The 21,166-nt window shown below is 46.8% G+C and overlaps 2 protein-coding genes across 9 annotated transcripts in view; both read right to left on the bottom strand.

The window, feature by feature from the left end:
• Positions 1-21,166, bottom strand: part of lmo7a (LIM domain 7a) — a 46,314-nt gene that overhangs the window by 8,894 nt on the left and 16,254 nt on the right. For 4 of the 8 annotated variants that reach the window (XM_041950160.1, XM_041950152.1, XM_041950155.1 and 1 more), the window contains 14 exons: positions 15,541-15,571; positions 14,187-14,300; positions 12,960-13,173; positions 11,903-12,152; positions 7,470-7,499; positions 6,551-6,665; positions 5,544-5,683; positions 4,381-5,038; positions 3,634-3,912; positions 3,181-3,295; positions 1,875-2,036; positions 800-984; positions 622-685; positions 204-260 (listed from right to left, as the gene is read on the bottom strand). In XM_041950160.1, the coding sequence (XP_041806094.1) occupies positions 204-260; positions 622-685; positions 800-984; positions 1,875-2,036; positions 3,181-3,295; positions 3,634-3,912; positions 4,381-5,038; positions 5,544-5,683; positions 6,551-6,665; positions 7,470-7,499; positions 11,903-12,152; positions 12,960-13,173; positions 14,187-14,300; positions 15,541-15,571 (2,414 nt within the window). The remainder of the gene's footprint in view (positions 1-203; positions 261-621; positions 686-799; positions 985-1,874; positions 2,037-3,180; positions 3,296-3,633; positions 3,913-4,380; positions 5,039-5,543; positions 5,684-6,550; positions 6,666-7,469; positions 7,500-11,902; positions 12,153-12,959; positions 13,174-14,186; positions 14,301-15,540; positions 15,572-21,166) is intronic. The other 4 variants (XM_041950158.1, XM_041950153.1, XM_041950157.1 and 1 more) reach the window with 4 other exon arrangements.
• On the bottom strand, positions 7,507-11,227 carry LOC121615758 (LIM domain only protein 7-like). The gene is made up of 3 exons (XM_041950161.1): positions 10,612-11,227; positions 10,112-10,258; positions 7,507-9,662 (listed from the first exon to the last, which is right to left on the bottom strand). The coding sequence occupies exons 1-3, from the start codon at positions 10,974-10,976 to the stop codon at positions 8,861-8,863; spliced, it is 1,314 nt and encodes a 437-aa protein (XP_041806095.1). The 5' UTR covers positions 10,977-11,227; the 3' UTR covers positions 7,507-8,860.

The following is a 21,166-nucleotide window of genomic DNA, read 5'->3' as shown; positions in this document are numbered from 1 at the left end:
ATCCTGACAGCTCATAATCAATTGATAAGAGGGTACTTATCAATTGAACATGAGGCTGCGACTGAAAAGAAACATGCGAAAGTCCCTTGGAAATCTGAGGAATACAGTGAGACGAAAGCACAGGGAGCCCAGCGGCCGGATTACACAGATGCCATTATCATGATGAAGAGCCACCTAGCCTCAAGTTGGTCAGCGCTTTTTACCTGTTTCAAAAAACTCTGACCTCCGTTTTAAGTTTTTCAAAGACATGGGCTCTGACTCTACATGAGAGATGGAAAACAGGATACAGTGAGGCACAGTAGAGGAGAGGAACAAGTTTCGCTACAGGATATATCACCTTATATTACTAATACATATACATATATTACTATTCATTATTAATACATTCATGTGAAAGTGTATCGTAACCATACAGTTTCAGGTAGGATTACGGTTTTGTTGCGTCATTTTGTTACATAACACAGTAAATGTCATCAGTATTATCCACAGTAGTCCAGTGTTTGCAAAAGTGCTTCTCCCAAGAAAATGACACCCCCCTAATAGTGTGCTTTTCTATTAAATACAGAAATAGTCATCAGGATCAATTTCATAACCTTTCTGATTGTGTGCTCTGCTCTTTACCTTTGTTCCTCATGGTCACCGACCGCTCATGGAAACCCCCATTAACTCCGTTTGAAGCCACGTCCTGCGGGGAGACACGGCGGGGTGGCCGCTCATTAAAGAGGCACTCGGCCGGGAACAAGACAGGAATAAAACTTGATCAAACCTGACTTGGCCTGAGCGATTCTGGGTCACTTACGACAGGTGGGTGGGCGGCGGCCTCTTTGTTCGGCGCCGTTTCCCAGGAAACCTGGGAGGTTAAATCCAGGCTGGAGTTGACCATGTTTGTGTCCGGGGAACCTAGAAGTATCGGATGATCCGTACTGGTCAGATTGATGGTCTTATGGCTTTTAAATGGCAGGGAAGGTTGGTCTCTGTCCCAGTCTGCACGCAGACAATGCAATGGCAAAAAATAGGATGCGTGTGTTTGCACATAAAACCACATTTTCTGTGTCTTTGTGTGTGTATGTGTGTGTGTGTGTTGTAGTCGTGCTGTTTATGTGAAACCCAACATTTGACAAAAAATTGTCTGTTTATATAAAGACCACTATAAAGCAGGGGACAAGGTTGCTGTTATGGTGTTATTATAGAGAGCAGCAGGGGGTGACAGAGAAACCACCTTCCCCAGCCATGCAGCCTACTCAAGCTTTCATAAACCCACACAGTGTTTCTAACAGGCTCACAACCGCTGGGGCTTCACTAAACTACTTCAACAAGTACCGTGTGTTAGTCCAAGTGAGCTACTCTGGGCGGTTTATTATTTTTGTAAGTTGACACTGACGTAGTTGGAATAAGTAAGCCTGTTATACTAACACTGCGAAAAGAGCACACTCAGATGACCGCGGACCTGAGCTGGGTTAGTTCTCCGCAAGGAAAACACCGCATGGATACAGAGAGGACTGCTGATGAGACAGAAAAGGCAGCAAAACGAAGAAACAACCAGAGGGAAATAAAGGAGGAAAAAAAGGAATATGGAAAAAGAGGACAAGAAAAATGCACACAGGAAAAAAAAAAAGGTAGAAACAAGTACCACTGAGGTCAACACAATAACTCTTCCCACATCAGACAAGAAAAAAAGGTACAGGTCCTTCACCGGCCGTCATGAGATCATTCATGGATGATTTCACAATAGTTTACGGACCAATTTGAAGTGTCAAAACTGTTTAGCAACGCAAGCAGCAGAAGCGCTACTGTCAGTCCAGGAATGAAACCCTTAAAGTGGTTCGGTTCAATCTGCCGCCCTTGCAAACACACACAGCGTTCGGATGACTCACTGCTCTTGCCGTGACGGCGTATGTCCATGACCAGGCTGCCCTCCTGCAGAGCCTCCTCCATGCAGGACTTCCAGTCTGTGTAGCTCATTTCTGCCACCTGGTGCCTGTTCACCGTCAGCACCTCGTCTCCGGGCTGAAGCTGGCACGCCTCGGCCTGGCTGCCTGCACCGGGCGGAGAGAGGAAGGCGGCGTTAGCGGCGAAAGAAAGTACTCAGGACATAGTTGACTATTAGAGCCTCTTTAACTCGGAAGAGCTCATATTCTTACATAAAACAGCGGCTCTGAAAGTAAATTTACAAGAAATGATCACGATATGAGGACTCACACTGACTTCTAATGACAGTTTTGGTCCTCACCAGTATTAATATTAATGGTATTAATATTTTACAATTATTATTTTATATGTAACTGCTCTGCATGACTGATGTGTGCATGAAGTGGTTAATAACAGGGTTAGCACGGCTCATTTCCGCTCCGCTGCTCTGTGCTGCTTTGCATGGCTGCATATGCTGAACAGTGCATGTGTTCACTGGACTGTTGCATCCGTGTTTTGCTTCTTCCGGCTGCCTTGCATGGTTTGTGCTGCACCGTCTTCTGCTGCAGGCTGGCTTTGTTGCTTTTGTTGCCATTTTGGCAGCTTACTGTCTTATGTTATCTTAACCTGTCACTTCATTGGTTTTCGAACATCTTGCCAAAGACCTGCAGCTGAAAATGAGCCAGCTGGCTGCCGTTACACTGGCACATTTACACAAATGTTGATTAATGTGCATTGTTCTTAGAAATAAAGAAATTAATCAACACAATGGCTGATTTGTCAAGACTGAGACGTTACATACGACGACTGTGGTGAACAAAGTTATGCGTAGGCTGTAGCAGCACGACTGAAATGTTACTAAAGAACATGAGGTACTAGGAAGGTGGGAAAATCTCAGCAGAAAGAGAGGCTCAGGCCCAGTAGATCTGACCCAGATAGATGCTGCCCTACATACAGTAGGTCTGGCATCACCACTGCAATGGACTCGAACCCCTGCTGGTAGCTAACCAGCAGGGCCTGGCTGTAAATTATAACAGCCTGAGCACTGGGGTGCAATATTACTGCTGTACTGTATATGTGAATGTATCAGTGAGCTTCAGTGAGAGTGACATGTGATCGTTTCAACTGGGTTTAACCACTGGGAATGATGGAGCTTAAGGATTCCCATTCAGCTGACCAGCACACATTATACGGGAAGGGGAATAAAGCTCTACCCGTGCAATACAAATCCCTTTGTTCGAAGCTATTTCTGTCAGCTGTCTTTGTTGTTACCTGGCTGGACGGACGTGATGCGAGCTCCTGTCGAGTCCCACGCCGCCTGGAAGCCAAAGTCTCTGCTGCTGTTGGGCTTCTGGTTCAGGCCGATCCGCATCTCACAGTAGTCCTGCTGGAAACCGAACGCCAACACAGGAGAGCGGAGATGAACAACAACTATTCACACGCACACACAAAACAGCTTTAAGTGAATTGTGGTCCTGACTTTCCGTTACTGTGGAGGTTGTGTGTCTGCGTGTACGCAGACATGCTTTGGCAAGAAAGCCTTGTATTAATCATTTATAGTTGTTGATTAAACGCCAACCTGTTGCCGTTCTTTAATTTCTGCAGTGCAACACTCTTTACTTTAAGAAGTAAAATGTTGATTTAATGACGCATGCACTGTTTTTCTTTTAAAATATGAGTTCGATGAGTATGATCTGTTTTATCTACATCAGGCATCTCGTGTACCTGTCTGGTTTCTTTGGCTGGAGTGGGACTGACTGGGGCTTCACTCTTGACCTGAGGAAGGACAGGTGAGACACTCTGAGTGGAGGTGATGCTCTTCCCTGTGGTCTCGCCCTTCTCCTCCTCCTCCTCCTCCTCATTGTCGTCTTCGCTGCTGTGGGCCGAGCTGGACTGAGAGCGAGCCTCGTCCTCGGAGGTCATGAACTGGTGATAGCGGCTCGGCACAGACAGCTTCTTGGAAACGTCGACGTCGCCGTTGAGACGCTTTTGAGAGTCGTCCATCTGTTCAGGATGAATGCAGATTGTCAAAGCATGCAGGGTTCGAGTGTTAAGGACCGGAGAGTGTAAAATGAACACATGGCTGTTGATTACAAAATGACGGAGGGGAATGTCAACTCTCGAGTACAGTCACTAACTCATCTGATTAATGTATTTTGTAAATACATAATGTATTTCTTTGCTGTTCCACTCACTGTAACTGCAATGAGATTGAGGCAGGCCGAAAATAGCAGCTCTGTTGTCGAGTTAGCATTATAAAAACACCGGCTTCATCCATTATTCACACAGTAATCAGATCGGACTCTTGGGCAGCGTTGATGTACTCAAAACAAACAACACTGTACCTGACTAACAAGGCAAAGATTCGTCACTGCCAAGCAAACACAGTCTCCTCCTGCCCTCCAGATGCCCTCCAGCCCCTTCTGCTGCACTGGTAGTTTGTGTTTAGTTGTATAATTATTTAGTACTCACTGTAAAGGCTCGGGGAAGTGAGCTGAGGCGGGACGGCTGGGACACGAAGGGCCTTGGCGTGACAACCGAGCTTAGACGTGCGCTATCCGATCTCTGGTAGCTCCTGGGGAGGGAGGCGGAAACCCGAGACACCCCGGGAGGCTTGGGTTCCATTGAGCTGAGCTGTGGTTGTGGTTTGTACAGAGAACCGGAGGAAGGGGCCTGTGCCTCAGCCTGTGTGTGCGGAAACGGGCGCCTTGGCTCGGGCACGGCAGCGGCCGCCTCCTCCGTCTTGGCTGTGCTAGTGTGCTCTGAGGTCGGACTCCTCCCTGAAGGTGCAGCTGCTGGAGACTGGGATGTGTGGAAAGAGCTTCGGCTGGTAGGAGTGATGGCGGTTGTGGCGTCGCTGCCTGCAGGACTGTCCAGAATGTCGACTCCCCGCGAGGTGGGAGGGGAAGCGGCCCTGCCGGTAGCTGGCGAAGCAGCGGGGGGTTCGTCCTCTTTCAGAGAAGGCTCCCAGCGTTCAGAGGAAGAGTAAGGAGTGTCAACAGTGTAGCTCCTGGGAGGAAGGGTTCGGGTACGTGGGGTAATGACGGGTTTCTCAAACACGTCCTCGTCGTTGTCCAGGTACGAGAGAGATTTTAAACGACTGCCAACGCTGGTCCTTTCTTTATTTTCTCTGTGGAATGGACAGAGGAGGAGAAGGGGGTTGGGATAAAGAGGTAAAGAGGAAAAAGGTGGACAGTGTTGGGTACAATATCAAGACGAGGATGGACAGGGAAGCAATTTAGGGGGATGAAAGGGACAAGTGGCAGCGAGGAAAACAGAAAGAAGCACAGGTTTGAAAAGATGAGGGCAGAGAGGGGAGGGGGCAGGCTGAAAAGCCATGATTACATTACACTTTCACACTGACTGAAGGCACAATTACAGCGTCTCGTCATTCACTCCTGCACAAATACTCCTGCATTGTCTGTGTTTAACAACACGGATCTTCGCATACACACCGTGGCTTTTATTACCTTAGCAAAGGATCCCCCTCCGAGGGTAAAAGAGGTGTAACAGAGGAACAAATTCAGTGTGTGTCGTTTTTTTGGTAAAAACCAGGATCAGAGAATAAAAGTAGTAATTTTATAGCATTAAATTTAACAATACCATTACATCTTATCAGGTGTGTTCTCCCTTACCTCTCCTCTTGCATCTCCTTGAAGGTCTTGGACCTTCTGTTGCTGCTGTACGTGATCTGCTCTATCTTCTCTCTTTCCTCTTTCTTCTTCACTATGTCAGAGTTGACACTCCGGCGCCGGCTCTTCCATTTGGTCAGGTCCTGCAGCAAAAGTGAGCCCAGATCACCTCATGCACCATTTCGGAACAAATTCAGCTGTGAGCTAGGTAAAACGGACTGGCTGTGCTGCATGGCTGACTGTGCAGCCGAGGGGACTGAAGTTGAGAAGGAGAGAGAAAGACGCACAAAAAAGTAAAGGGCTACATTTGAAGGTGTTCTATTTGTGTGCTTTAGGCTCCTCCCGGCTCACCTCCCCTGTGTATTGGGGACTGTGTGACCTAAATGCTGCTTTAAGACTCCATTATTCTGCTGTGACACCAGTCAGACTGCTGACAGACAAACCACAGTCATATATACGTGCACTTATGTGGACTTTTTTATACTTTTTTTCTTCCTGGCAAGTGATGGATCACTGGTGTTTAAAAACTGGAGCATCGCTGCCCTTCAAAAAGGATTTTCCAGGAATAACTGGCACTCCAAAGTCAATTTCATATGGATTAAAGCTGGTTATTTTCTTTCTAGGGTGTGTGTCTTACATCAGTTGTCTACATTACATCACAACACCAATTCAAATTAATTACATCAACAGTGTAAGATGCTTCCTGATACACACACTGATTTGGAAATGAGGACAGTCTGTTAGCCAGAGGGCAGTGCTGCACCAAGCGGTGTCTGCCTCCGTCTCCGGCTTCTATCCGAACCGCTCTCTTTTCACCCTGTGGCCACAGACTGCACCACAACACCTGCTCTCCTGACAGCCGCACAGATCCCATAGATCATGTGCTCACCTCTCACTCTGTGTTGGGAACAAAACTTCCTCCTGCCGCCTTTCTGACAGAGTCCGCCTGCCTTGATTCATAGAACGAGAACAGCGGCGAGCAAACAGATGCGTCTACCGGTTACACTCACATCCTGCCACTGATCCTCGCTCTCCTTTATCTGCTGACGATACTTCTGCAGCTCTTCGTAGCGAGCCTGCCGGATGATGGCCGGGTCGACCTGGATATCGTTGGTTGATTTACTCCTGTGGAAGAAAAAATAAGTTTTTACAAAAAAAGACATCAGCGTTAGAGAAGGAGAAGTTTAAGTTTGCACATCCTGGCAGAGGCTTCACACAAGGTAAAAAAAAAAAAAAAGGAGAAAAGGTTACAAAAAGTTTGCATGCACCAGCTCGTACAATCGTGGCGAATAAGCTGTAGAGAAAAACCACATCCAAAATCCATCGAGTCTAAATTAAGTCCACCGTGCACCATCCAAACGTTTGGTGCTGATGCTGAACATAAATTGCATTAGACCTTCATCCTGGAACCAAGTGTTAGTTTGCAAACACAGCATGTGGGTCAGCCACAGAAAACTGTGGCGTGATGTAAGCTCAGTGGGTTAGTAACGTGTGTCGCAGCCCTCCCCGTCATGCAAAAGAGCAAAGTCACTCGAAGCTCACAGCCTTTAGAAAAATGCACTCTCTGTTTACACTCACCTTTTACGATTTACACATGTCTCATGTTGCTATGAGGGTGCTTAGACCAGTGCTCAGTCATAACTCTCACTGGGAAACACTACAGGGTGGCTGGATGACCCAGCGTATTGCTATTGTATGCATCTTTTCACTTAGTTGCTTTGTCAATAGAGCTTTGTGGAGTAACGACGCACCCCCCCACCCACCCCCTGAACTTGGCCCTGTGCCATACAATACTCTGTGTTGTGTGTCAGCATTTAGCGGCTAGAGGGCGAGAACAGCAGCACAAAAGCAGGGGGCAGCGAGGTGTGACTGTAAGAGGCCAGAGCGAATGCAAACGTGCCACATTCCTGGGAGCCCGTATCAACTCACCCGTCGATACTCTCTGGCGTTTGGCGCTGTCTAGGAAACCAGAGAGAACCACAGACAACAAAGTCACATTCCTGCAGGAGGGTCTTTGACAGTGAGTCTGCGCTTGAGGCCAATTAGGGACTCTGACACCAGCTCTTCCCCAGCTGATGGGCTTCAAATGTGTGTAACCCCAGCTAAAACATGACTCTGCTGGTTTTCACTTAATACACTGAAGAGATGAGAGTTTAAGGTATGTATAAAGTAGGCTTGCAGCACAGTATCACCTCTCCTTTTTACTGACATTTGGCTGGGGGAGGTGTGTAGACACGCATCTTTCTCTAAACAATGCTGCCTTTATGAAGACTGCCGCATGATGTCACTGGAAACATGGCTTTACATATGGAAGTGAAGTAAATCCAGATGGCCTTGACCCAGGTTAAATGGTTGCTTTGTGCGTGCTTGTGTGTGCGTGTGTCGATTCACGTGCAAACACTGCAGTGCAGATTTGTGTTCAGGTTACTATGGAGTCCGCAAGTCGCATCTTCTTTCAGAGCTGTGGGGAATTTCTATAGGCTTTCATGTCGGCTCGACAGGCGCATTTAATAGCCCTGCTCGGCTCTGTCAGTGCGTTCAGGATGTTTGGATGTGACTCAAGCTGGAACCTTTCCGCGCTCTCATGCTGCTGCACTTTCAGCTTTGCATGTCAGTGTGAAGTTCCCTCTGCTGAGGAAAACAACATTGTAGTGTGGTCAGATCCATGTTACTGCAGGTGTAAGGTGAGGTCAACAAATGGCCGGTGCAACGCATCCCATCACAAGGTCTCTTATTTCCTTTATTTAGCTTTTCCATTCACAGGCAAACATCTGTCTAATAGGTAAACAAAACCAAAGATAAAATGAAGGCTTTGGGTCTGTTTAACAGTGCTCATGATGTTCAGAAACCACACTTCAAAAACACAGCAGCAGGAGATTCAGTTTACACTCTGGCCATCCACTCAGCATTCATGTGTAAAATTAAAAATATTGCCACCATGCAGGAAGCCATAACCAATGGCCCTTTAATGTCATGGGGCCTTTCATTACAGTTATTCATCTTCCTGGAAAAGGTAACAGGCGGTAACATTAAAGGAAACATTTAAAACAAGAAAAAGCTCTGTGAGTGTTGAAGGCACCTACTATTAGTTTTCATAAAGAAGAGCTGAATTGAATACAACACCCATCTGTGATCTTTCCACCAGTCATTTACAAGTTGGATCGACAAGCAGTCAAGGCCACTTCACCGTCGCACAGAAAATATTTCAAGACTGAAATGGCACTTATGAGTTTTCACAGAAACAATAAAAGCACAGAAGGTGGCAGAAAAGGTCCACAAAGTAAGGAGAAAATAACAGGCACTGTTACAGCAATCTGCTTTTACAGCTTCAGGGCAACCAGCCTCTCCACCATGAGCCTCTTTTTATACCTCAGTTGACTAGCTTCCCTGATAGCCTGCCATCTCTGCAGGTCACCTTCGCTGCAGGAAGAGGGCACTGAGGGCGTCATCTGATTGGCTGAGGGGCCTCTCAGTGAGCTCTGGCTCTCCTGAGAACAAACTCCAAGTTTCCTGACAAGCATGTCGTCGGTTTTAGGACGCATTCCCTCATCGACCTGATTCCGTTGATTTGCTGCTGCCCCCTGGGTCAGGGGACAAGGGGGGCACAGGAGTCGGGCCTTCAGATCAGGAGGCAGAGCCCATGGTTCTGGGATGGGCATAGGGGCATAGTTGTCAGGGGCTCCTGAGAGGGGCCGTTGTTGCTGAGCCTGCTGGGTTTTCTCCTTACGATAAACCACATCGTCCTGCTCGATGTCAGGGAACTCCTCGGTGCTGCCGTGGCCGTGTCGCTGGGTGACGATGTTGAGCTGCGGCTCAGACGTGTAGAGACGACGGCTAGTGGGCAGCTGAGTCTTCATCATTGCCAAGTCTGTGTTGGACTGGAAGGCCAGGGTTCGCCTGGCAAACATGTCATCATTCTCCAAGTCTGGGAAAATGCTCTCATAGTCAATGGGGTCCGGGGGCTCTCGGGGGTCTTGGCGTCCCCGGAGGGGCCACCTCTCACATTTCACCAATCTGGGACCCGAGGCGGGGTCCACCGGGGCGAACACCAGAGGGGGGGCCTCTAATAGAGGGGACTGTATCTTGGGGAGCAGTGGGGGAGTGTGTGCTTGGGTATGAGGACTGCAGGGTGGGCAAAAGGAGAGAAAAGGATAGAGAGGTGATGAGTGCATGCATGTGAACTGGATCAAAGAGCAAGAAAAGGAGGAAGAGATACATAAAGCAGCCAAAGTGGTGATATTTGAGTCAAGCTGATGTTGATCGACTCACGATTCCACAATCACTCTGCTATGAAATAAAACTGCCATACTAGTGAGTTAGAAATCTTCATAAGAGTATGCTGCAATAAAATGGGATAATGCTGAGACACAACCTATTTTCTACTAAGGTCAGTGCAGGCAACTGCTTTATAAAGCAGCCTTCAGTAGCATTACAGTGTGTTTTATTATTAGTGTATTAGAGGGCAGCTCATTAGAAATTCAGCCCCAACACAAGCCAATTACATATCCTCCTATAAAATCTGGACGCTCTAAAACATTCCTTCATTGTCACAATCGTGCAGCTGTATCGACCTTTTCCCCACAACGAGGGTGGTGTGAGCCGAGGCCTCGTGTGTGTGGGAGTGAGAGGGGGAGGTGCCAGAGGGGGAGGGGGCAGAGGAGAGCCAAGGGCTGATCTCACAGTCTGAGTCGTCTGACGAAGAGCCCGACTTCTGGTGGCTACAGCCGAGGACAGCGGGGTGGACGAAGGACGGGGGGCAGAAGCAGAGGGAGGGTAAAAGGGAAAGATAGGAGGCAGTGGTGGGGAAAGAGAAAGAAAAGTAAGTGGGAAGAAATCTGTACAGAAGATTCAATGAATGACAGAACACCACATTTTGCATTTTAGGATGTAAAAGGTTAAAGTGGCATGCAAAGATCATTTAAGGACAGTGACAGTGAATCTGGTTGGAAAGTAGGAAAATATTGTGCAAGAAGCAGGAAATACATTTTATCTATGATGTTGCCACTCTGTAAAATCTAATACACGGTGATTTAAAGTGTGTATATTGCTGGATTTTTATGCCCTCACACACCTGAAGCCTTGCATCTTCTTGTACCAGGGTCTCCTCTGAGAGCCCAGTTTGATCCTCTGTATGTGAATATCTTCCTCGGGGGTCCAGAACTTTGGTAAGAACTTGTCATGAGATTCATTGCCGGCAGGCTGGGGTTTGATGCCCATCTTGCGTGCGTAGAGATCATCTTGGACGGGGTCAGCATAGCCCACCTCGTCGTCGTCGTCCTCAGAGTCATCGTATATGAACAGGCTGTTGGTGGACACGCCCCGGCGGTGGTCCACCCTAACGGAGCTGTGCGTGGGGGGCGGCGTCGCCCCGCTGTTGATGTCGCTGCTGCTCGAGAGAGACAGCCAATCACAGGTGTCAAAAGAGTTTTTCAGCATCAGAGCAGCACGGCACTCACGCAAAGAGGAGCGTATTCCTCCAGCACAACAACCTCAGATCAGATGACGCAAGGATTAGCAAAACGATGCAAGCTCAAGACCGAACGGGAAAGGAGGCAAAAACTGATTTGAGGAGTTATGTTGCCAACTCAAATCACTCCTCCAAGCTCATACAACTCAGAAGAAGCGAAAAACGGACGTGCTGCAGCTAAAATCTCAAAACAATTCAAACACAAACCAACAAACTGAAGACTTGTTAGCGGCAGCATGCTACGACCAAAGGTGCTGCAAACTAAGGGTAAGAGAAGCATCAGGCAGGCACATCAAAGTCACACCGTGGCTTCATGTTCTCTGACCTGAGGAAGGTCACATTCTGTTGAGCTGCAACACTGGGACTCATAGTGACCTTAGGCCAGGGGCCCCCTCTACCCCCAGAAGCCCCTCCCCCTGCCCCTGCCGCGGGACTGGCGGGCACGGCGAAGTTGGTGGGAGGAGCTGGGGAGGGGCTGTGGAAGCGCCTGCTGGCCAGGTCATCCAGAACAAGGTCGGGGTCCGGTCGATCCGCGTCCGAGTCGCTGCCACTTTCGTACTCGTAGGCCCACTGCAGATCGGCCGCAGACACGCCGCTCTGGGAGACTCGACTGCTGCCGTAGCAGTCGGAGGAAAGCCTCGATTCACTGGGGTCGCCATTCAACGGCGAAATGAAACGCAACACCAGCGCACACCGCCATCGACCATTCGCAGACAACACAACAGTACCACAAACACCAATAGTGAGGGGAGAGGAGAAGAGGTGAACTTTGAATGTGAAGCACAAACCAAGGATTTGGGTACGAACACCACAATTCTAGATCACTTTGTGTTACATTGCTTTGGTGAAAGAAACAAAGGGAATGGTAAATTAGCTGTGTGTACTCTAACAGTACCTGGTGAGCGTGCCTTCATCCTCTGTGTAGGTGGTGTCGGCCCAGCTGCGCCGACTGTCCTCGTTGCGTTCGGCCCGTTTCTTCCTCAGCGGAGCGGGGACGTAGCCTGAGGGTTTGTCTTTAGAGGGCAGGAACTGGTTAAATGGGACGTTGGCCTTGGGTGTGATGGCTACCGACCGGCGGTAACTGCCAGTGTCCCTGGTGTTGGCCATCCTGAAGACAGAGTCTGCCTCGGTGTCGCTGCAGCAACCTGGAGCAGAGGCAGAGCAGGGGAGGAGAGGAGGTGTAAGACAGATAGAGAAAGTGGGGGAAGAAATGAAAGAAGAGACGTGAAGAAGCGAACGAGAAGGTCTGATGAGGGTGATGATGCCGCGAAAGGGACAAAGGAGGTGAGAAACGAGTGAGGGGGAGTGTGTTGTGTGTTCTGGCATGACTTCGGAGGAGTAACAGAGGGTTGCAGGGTGGGGGAAAGGAGGCCTCCTCATTTACAAGCCGGTGTGGACACTGTGGAATGTCTCACTGCCCTCTCTTACGGGGGGACAACCGCTGTGAGATCACTGACCAGCACCCCCCTCTCTCAAAGCATACTACACGAAACAAGATCACAGACGGGCCTCGGCCCTGATACATAATATCTCCGTCCTCTGGGACTCGGGTGAACTTTCCCTGAAAATATTCACTTTCAAAAGCGCACCACTAGATGGCATTACGCATTTGTTTTCACAAATGGGAGGCGACTTTCTGGCTCTGAGGCAGCATACCTTCCCTGTTCACAAATATTTGAAGTTCTAGACGGATGAAATTGATTATAAATATTCATGCAGAGATACAATATGAGAAGGTCTGAACGCTGCTCGGGTGGGAGAGGCCATCTCGAATAGCACAAAAAAAACAATCACAAAAATAAGAGAGAGCATGCTCCGGCCTCTTCAGAGCCATAAAGTCAAGTTCAGAGGGGTGGGAAGAAAAAGGAGCTCTTACAGGTCAAAACAGCAGACTTGCCCGATTGTGAACGTGTCGGTTTGTGTGTAGATGTGAATGCCAGAACGTTTCCTACCCTCGCTGCTGCCTTTAAGAGTCGTCTCAGACGAGATGCTGTGGGGTCGAGAGCCCAGAGAGTCCAAGCTGTCCAGGGAGTCGTCTCTCTTGTGTCCGCCTCCTCCTCCTCCTCCTCTCAGATGGTAGAGCTCCTCTCGCTCTGAGTACCAGCTATCTCCGAAACCGCTGTCTCTGACGCTGCTGCCTTTCTGACTGGACGTTTCCTGCAGAGCCTTTCATGCACATAAACACACACAGTCAGATAATAGGGTGCCAATTACAACATTTAGCTCCACTGTGTGTGTGGTGTGTGTGTGTGTGTGTGTGTGTGTGTGAGATCTCCCGGGTCGAGTGTGAATTTGTACTGTCTGGCCTCTCATTCTTGCAGACTCAGTTATTGCAAACATAAGCTCCTTTACTGTCTATAAGGGGCGACGCATGGTGCAGTTAAACTGGAACAACCTTACTGTTTTCTATTCGCTGCCACCGCTGTCAAAACAAACAGCGCCATGTTCCGTGTACCCTTTATGACTGTGTTTACTGCACGAAGACAATGTTATTGCACATAAACACATAAGCAAACCCCGGAGCCACTTTAACCAGAAGGGCTGCAGACAAGCAACAACTTGTCAGCCACTTTAAAAAGAAAATGATTTTCAGATCTGTAATCCAGCGAATCCTAGCAGACAATACAAGTCCACAAGCTAAACCCAGCCTAACCCTGCGCCACTGAACTCGGATTATCATGGCTAAACATACAAGATGCAAGGTAACCAACTGCTATTACTGAAAATCCCTGTAGTCAGATGAATTATAGAGGCTCTGAACGCCACCGCCGCCTATAAATCTGTGTGAAAGCAAAGTGCCAAATTCAACACTCGAATGAGCAGGGGGAGGACACGGGCTTCTTCAAGAAAAGAAGCAGCTATTTTCACATGTGAACTGTGCGCCGTGCTGTAAACAAGATTAAAATAGCTGAGTCAAGGGATCGGGTCATTTATGACTTAACGTAGCTTTGGTTTTAGTGGCCGGCAATCTGAGGCCCCTTGGCCTTTAACAGCCATTCTTCCGCACATAGTCCACATACCGGGGAGGATACAGAAATGGACTGGGCAGTGGCTGTGAAAGAGGATTTCATTCATGCTATTTCTGATTTGCTCAAGAAAGTTAAGCTTTTGTTTCAAGGCATCGCAGATAAGACAACTTGGAGTGCACAGTGGATAATCAGCCATTTAGAGAGTTTTACCTTGTATAGCGCTGTGCCCAATAATCCTTCGAATGCCTTGAAGTTCAGGTAAGGTCCATCATAGAAACGGTCACACTGAGCTCCTCTACCCAGCCAGTAAATGGTGATCAGCACCTGGACAGAACAAAGAACTTGTTACACAAACCATGCAGAAATTAAATATTATAAGCAAACAGAATACATCAGATTGAAGCTACGCCCTTACTAACTGATGGATGTTCTGTGCAGCGCTACAGCAGGTGGTTGTTATGATAGCTGCAGCTCTGCTCTGACACAAGGTGATACCAGCCGGTGCCGTGCTGTGGTTTCCAGGCTCATCCAGAATACTCTGTCGTTGTTTGTGCGTGCATTAACAGGCTGGACAGGTAAATGTGCTGCACTAGAGCAAACAATCATCGCTACGTCAACAATGCTGCTCCCCTATTATACATGATACCGTCCAAATTGACATGTCAGCTCTTTGGTTTTATGCCATCAAAGTTACAACATGATTGTTGTCGCAGGGGATAATGCAGGAAGAGCAAACACGATGAAGCAGCGATGAGAAATCCTGTGCTTTCACTTGCACTTTGAAGTTAAAGTCTAAATTTATGACTAATATCCCACCTGTGGGACAAAGATTCCCTCAAAAAGACATTTATATTTCCTTCTTTAATAACTTTATGGTACTTTTAGTGGCAAGACCTTGAAATATACTGTATCTTAAATTTACTCTGGGATTAATGTACTAAAACTAATTTTGTGTTAAATGTTTGGTCTGTCTTTTAACATATTAGGGCCCTGTTGGTCTAAAGGTTTAAGATGATAAGATGGTTGTGGACCCTTGTTGCCTGTCATCACCCCCATCTCTCCCCTGTTATTCCCTGTCACAAAATACTGCCCCTAAAAAGTGATTTAATGTTACCATCACATGTGCAGGCGTTTTCCCTATAAAAGTTCTGCATCACATTAAATGTGATCTTAGCAATGCTACAGATGTTTAATGGACTATTAATGTCTAAAATTTTGTCTGACTCACGATGGACAGGTAAAATGCAGCAGAACCAGAAATGTTGTATTTTTTTATGGCACACATTCTTTATTCTTTGTCAAGACCTGGCCTACATTACCCACAATGCAACTCAACTTGTAGTCTTCAGTCCCAACCGATGCCGACTCAAGTGACATCAATTGAGGCAATTTATCACATAACTCCCTCTGGAGCTGCAAAAGGCTTCATACTATTTTTTCCGGAGTTCTCCGTGACCATAACTGATGCTAAATTATTTTTCACGTTTTATTGTTGCTGAATGTCAACAAATCGAGTCCTCACAAAAAACAAACAAACAAAATACTGCTCATATTTTCCACTCACATTTTTCAGCCTCCTGTTGGTCTCTTGATGCCTGCGAGAGAAAGAGCAGAGAGCAGAGGTGTACGTGTGAGAGAAAATGACAATAAAAGAACAGAGGGCATGCTTGTTGGGTCTCTGTGTCGGGCAGTGAAAGAGCTGGAAAGTGAGAGCACAATCCAGACTACTGCCAGCCCCTCACTCGCTCTCACACAACACACAAAGGCTGGGAGAAAAACAAACACTCGGTTCAGAAAGAAATCATCGCGAGCAATAAAGTAAAGTGTTACATGCGTGTGTGTGTGAGTCTGTTTTTCCACTAATCACAAAATCCTGCAGCTGTGAAAACAGTTAAAGTTCAGGGAGACAAAGAGTTTTTATTTTTTTGCTTCTGATTGCAAACAGTGATACAACTAATAACTGCTAATTTAACATCTGAGTACCAAACAAGGCTGTACTGTTGGTGCAACAGAGCCCCGAGCGTGCTCCCCGGGTCATGCAGAATTTCTGTCATATTTCTGGGGTTTGACAGCTGACCTGGCAGTCAGTAAATCACCTTCCCAGGAAAATGTCAGCTCATTCTGGCTCCCGTGAACCGGCACAAAACTCAGTGTGCAGTCTCAACCCGCAAGCCTGCTAACACCCTTTTCATATGCACTGTGCACCTGTCACATAAGCAGACAGGAGTGTCTATTTAGAGAGATCAATAAACAGCGATAAGCTGCTACACCGCATACAGCGACCGTGACGATGACAGAGGAAAATATGCACGTCGCCTGTGCACATTCGTGCTGTCATGTGGTAACACAAGTCACACATGCATCTCCGCCCGGGAGCACTTTTATTTCTCACAGACATTTCCCAGCACGCAATGTAACCAATGCACCTGCTGAGAATGGAATGTGTGCACGCCGTTGACATTTTACATAACTGCCTGTCAATCAAACCTGAGAGCACAGTGCGGAGGTATAATTAAGCACATTATCAGTACTTTAGCACTTTGCTTGAGCATCTCCATTACCAGCACTTCATATTTTTACTTGTGCATTTCAACAGTTCCTTGCTTACACACCCAGCAGTCACGGAGCAACTTCATTGTTCATTTGGAGCCATGTATGTGGCCACCTGATGAATTTAAGTCCAGCACTCACTCTGTTTTAGCTCCGTTTTTGGTCTCTACCGACTCCTAAGGGAAATATCCAACAAATTAGCTGCTAAATGCTCCACTGTCTGCCGTTTGGTGCTGAGCAGGTAGTGTACCGTGGGTTTTTAGAGCTTTTTAGCTGAAAACTGCTGCCTGCTGCGAACCAAAAAGACACTGTGAGAGTGCCAACAGTGAACCAAAAGGGTCAACAATGATCCCAAACTTGCTATGAAGCCGAGGGGAGCTGCAGACAGATGATAATAGGTTGATCACCACGAGCGACCCCTTTCATAGTAACAAAAATATTGATTCTAGTTGCTTTAAGTGCATTTTGCAGATAATACTTCTGTACTTTCACTTTGCAGAACACTGACTTGTGATGGAAAATATGTACATTGCTGTACTGGTACTTTTCCTTAAGTAAGGGATCAGAGTACTTCTTCCACCACTGGCAGCATTTAAGTGGATGGAAACCAGCATTCATCACCCAACACCAGGGGCGTCCAACATGCTGTTTTGCCAACGGTGAAAACTGAAATGGACGTTTACCAGTTTGGCCTATTGTAAATTTACAGGCCCAATAAAAGAGGCGGGTGAAAAAAATGCCTTCTCTTGTGTGGCTTGGAACACAGTCACGAAGTCTAAGATTATAGCAGTGGTGGCCAGGTCCAGAAAAAAGAAGCTGTGTACCAAAACTACAACCACATCGCCTCTCATAATGCTCATTTATGGCCAGTGGTAATAGCTGAACAGAGGAAAAAATATATAAGAGCTATTTTCAGGCCTCCACAGCCTCGGGTCTTTGTCTGTTAGAATCAGCTGAGTGTTCATATGACTGAGCACAACCATCGGCAGAACGTCACAGGAGCACACGTTAGGAACAGCTTTTGTGAGGTGGTATTATCAGTACAAATGAGCACGCTGGGTTTTTGGCATTTAATGTGCCGAAAGGAGAAGGAAGCCATTTGTGCTTGTGTGTATCTTGCACACACGCCAGCAACGAAGGCAATGTTCTGAACACCGCATTCCACTTAAGTTTAACTCACACATCATGTCAAACAGATGTCACCAGAATAATGTGTAGTCTTTTTTTTCTTGTTAAGATGTGAAAACATTTTGTTAGACGTCTATCTTAAGTTTGTTTCTCATGTTACAGGAAAAAAACAGCTCTAGTTTAGGAAGTAAAACAGCTCAGGGTCATGTATACATGCTCTTCAGCAAGCATACAGTTCAGACAGGAGACTTCATCACTTCATTTCAGCTGTAAGCATCAACCTCTGCGTGCTTGCACAGACTTTCACATCTCTTGCCAAAGTCAAAGGGTGAGGGAGGGACAGCCAATCCTCCACCTGGCAGGGACATCCTTCTTCTTTTAACATACACAGAAAAGTGTATGCTGAACAGTCACCAACCACACAATGCAATACAGGTGGGCAACACAATCAATCGACATTAGCTGCAAAGGTTATAGATACGTCATCATGATTTAAATAAAACTTGATGTTTTATTAACCTGAGACAGAACTGTGAGACACCATTGTGTCAAAACGTCAAATTAATTTCATATGACTTGAAGGAGCTGGAGAATGTGTTCTGCCAATATAAGCGAGAGGCAAGAAGAAACACATACAGCCGAAGAAAGATAAGCCACTACTCAAATATTAGGCAAAAAACTTCTCAACATGAGCCAAAGTAAATGATCTCTCCGATCAGGTCAATCACTTCCCTGCGCAGCAGCAGAGGCCAAATTATGTTTAGGTGGAAGCTGTGCATGCAGTGAACTGAGACCACAGGATGTGCGTCTCAAAGCGTGCACGGGATCAAGGCAGCTCTGCTTCTCAGAGGCAATAACATCCAAAAGAAAAACAAAGCGCAGCACCAACGCCTTAAATGAATGGGTGTGCAGTGCACGTGTGATCAGAAGCATACCTCTGCAATGAAGATCACCTGCTCTGCAGCATTCAGCGCCACATGTATCATCCTTCACCTGTCTTCTTTCGTTCTAATGAAACGCCTTGGATTTAAAGACACACCCCGATGCTACGGTGCGTCAGGAGGCCTGAAGAACGTGCACACACTGAGGGTTCGAATAGAGGAATGACAGTGTCGGGCATCATTGTGTCCCACTTATCAGAGACAGTGCAGCCTCTGTGAGCGAGGGAGCAGGGTGAGGCTGGCATTTCTCTCCCCGAGTCAACTGCGGAGCACAAATATCACCCTTGTGCCGGCCTTTTACAGCCAGGGCCGCGTCCATGGTGGAGAAACTTTATTGGCCTTTTCGACATCATCGCTCGTTTGGTTTCACAATCTGCCCGCAGTTCACACAGCAGTGCAGTGAGGAATGACGGCAGTGCCATATATTAAACCACGAAACCAGAGCGCGGAGTGCCAGCTCAGTGAACCACACCCACAATACTAACACACAGGGCACTTCGTTTGCCTCCTTTGCATTATGCTCTTCACTTCACAGCAACATTTAGACACGTCGCAGTGAGCTTTCAGCTACATAAACAACAGCACATACACGGCACGAGGTGCAGTATATATTATATGCTGGATAAATTCTGATAACAGGCTGTGTAGTCAGTCCAAATTTGTCCAGGAAACAACGCATTCCTTCAGGTCGTTCAAACATTTGGCTTGAGCTACAGCCAGGGATGCCATTGCATAATCCAAATCATGTATGCCTAATCACACCACACCACAGCCACTCCTCTTGATCCATTGTTTAGAAGGAGTCACTGACATTCCTCAAAGGACAATACAATTTGATGTACCTGACGAACTTTTGCAGTCTGGAGAGCAGTCAACCCTTGTCAATAATTTGCTTAATGAAACGGCGGCAGCGTGCAAGACTTTGAACCCCTCTCAGCGGGGGGGGGGGCGGATTTGTTTTGTCAGTCACTGGAGGTCACGGAGCAAAAGCTGGACTCAGAGACTTTGGTTCAGCAGAGGAAGTAATACTGCAAGTAAGAGAGTACAGAAGTACAATCAGCAAAATATACTTTAAACCTGACATGGCCACACTGACATCGCATCATCTTTTAAGACAGCTGATACAGCGAAGTTGTTAGCAAACAGATGCTTAGATACATATTCAGCAGGTAGACAGCAACATTATCATTAATTTGGAGAAGCAGTTTTGGGTTGCCTGATCTAAGTCCAATATTTACTCGCTTTTAGCTCTGCTTTCAGTCTCTACCAACTCCTGAGGGAAATATCTGCCTCTTTAGCTGCTAAATGCTCAACTACAGTATGTTCACCAGCTCGTCTGTAACTGTGTCTGTCTGCTGTCTGGTGTTTGGCAGGTTATGTGTACAGACGGGGCTTTTAGAGTTTTTTTTTTTTGAGGGAGCTTTACAGGTTTTTTTTAGTTTTCTATCAACAGTACATAAGATCAGGAATGCTGTAATAAACTTACTATGATGCACAGTAGGTATGAGGAGGGTAAGCTGGGGGTTTATTTATCTCACACAGTGAAATTCCCTCAGCACCTACAGCACACCACAGTGTGTAATGTTACAGTGTAATGAGCACACAGTGCAACCTCCATCGTCTAAGCCAGATACTCTGTTGAAGTAGCTCTGGCACTGCACGGCAAAACATTCACAGTGGTCAAGTGCAAAATAATCAGCTGACATTTTGTGTCAATAGGGGAAACCCAGCGTGTCCCAGTGCTTTCCTCTATGTCAGGCTCGTGAAACCAGCGATGGGTGTACAAGGAAATGGCTGAAGTCAAAGAGGGCACCTTCAGGTGCCGTGATTCATCTGCAGCATTCGAAATTCCCTCATTTCCTGAGCAGCTGCTAGAAACTGACAGAGCTGGTCTAAAGCGTCCAGTGAATCATACGCTCCAGTGATGAATCAGATTTGGTGTGGTCAGTGTTACACCTCCGGGTGTTCAGACTGTGCTTGAACTTTGTTTTAATTAGCAGGGATGATGAGAATACCTTCCAGAACCGGCCACTCGGTAGCACATCGTCCTCTCTTATCATTGTATTACAACAGTTATTCATGCTTTGACAGTTTTGACATTGAACGTGTTTGTAACTGATAAACATCTTTATCGCAAAGTACGTTTCACAACATAAGGCAATAGAGCAGTATTGACTCCAGGAGGCGGTGAGGCCAATACTACAAGAACTGAGGAGCTCAAAGGTCAAAACAGACTGCCAATAATCTTGTATGGCTGTCATGACAACACAGACCAGTACGAATTCAACTGTGCTCTCAGCTCATGTCGCTTCAGGCAGTATGTGACTCCAGCTTCAGGCCAAAAGAAAGACACTCGCCTTGCTCATAGTTATATTTCAAGCACAAGCGATCAGTGAGTGGAGTTCAGCATTTCTCACGCATATAAGTTAGTGCAGATCAGGGCTGCAAAAAAAATAAAATAAAAAATAATGATAAAAATCACAATTTCCCTAAGTCCAGGGTGACATTTTCAGCCCAAGCAAGAGTAAATATAACAGAAAATAGAAAGTAGAGGAGCTGCAAATTAAATTT

The sequence above is a fragment of the Chelmon rostratus genome, chromosome 13 (assembly GCF_017976325.1).
Source record: "Chelmon rostratus isolate fCheRos1 chromosome 13, fCheRos1.pri, whole genome shotgun sequence".
Lineage (NCBI taxonomy): Eukaryota > Metazoa > Chordata > Actinopteri > Chaetodontiformes > Chaetodontidae > Chelmon > Chelmon rostratus.
Note: the sequence above shows the minus strand (reverse complement) of the source record. Positions and strands in the feature narration are given on the sequence as shown.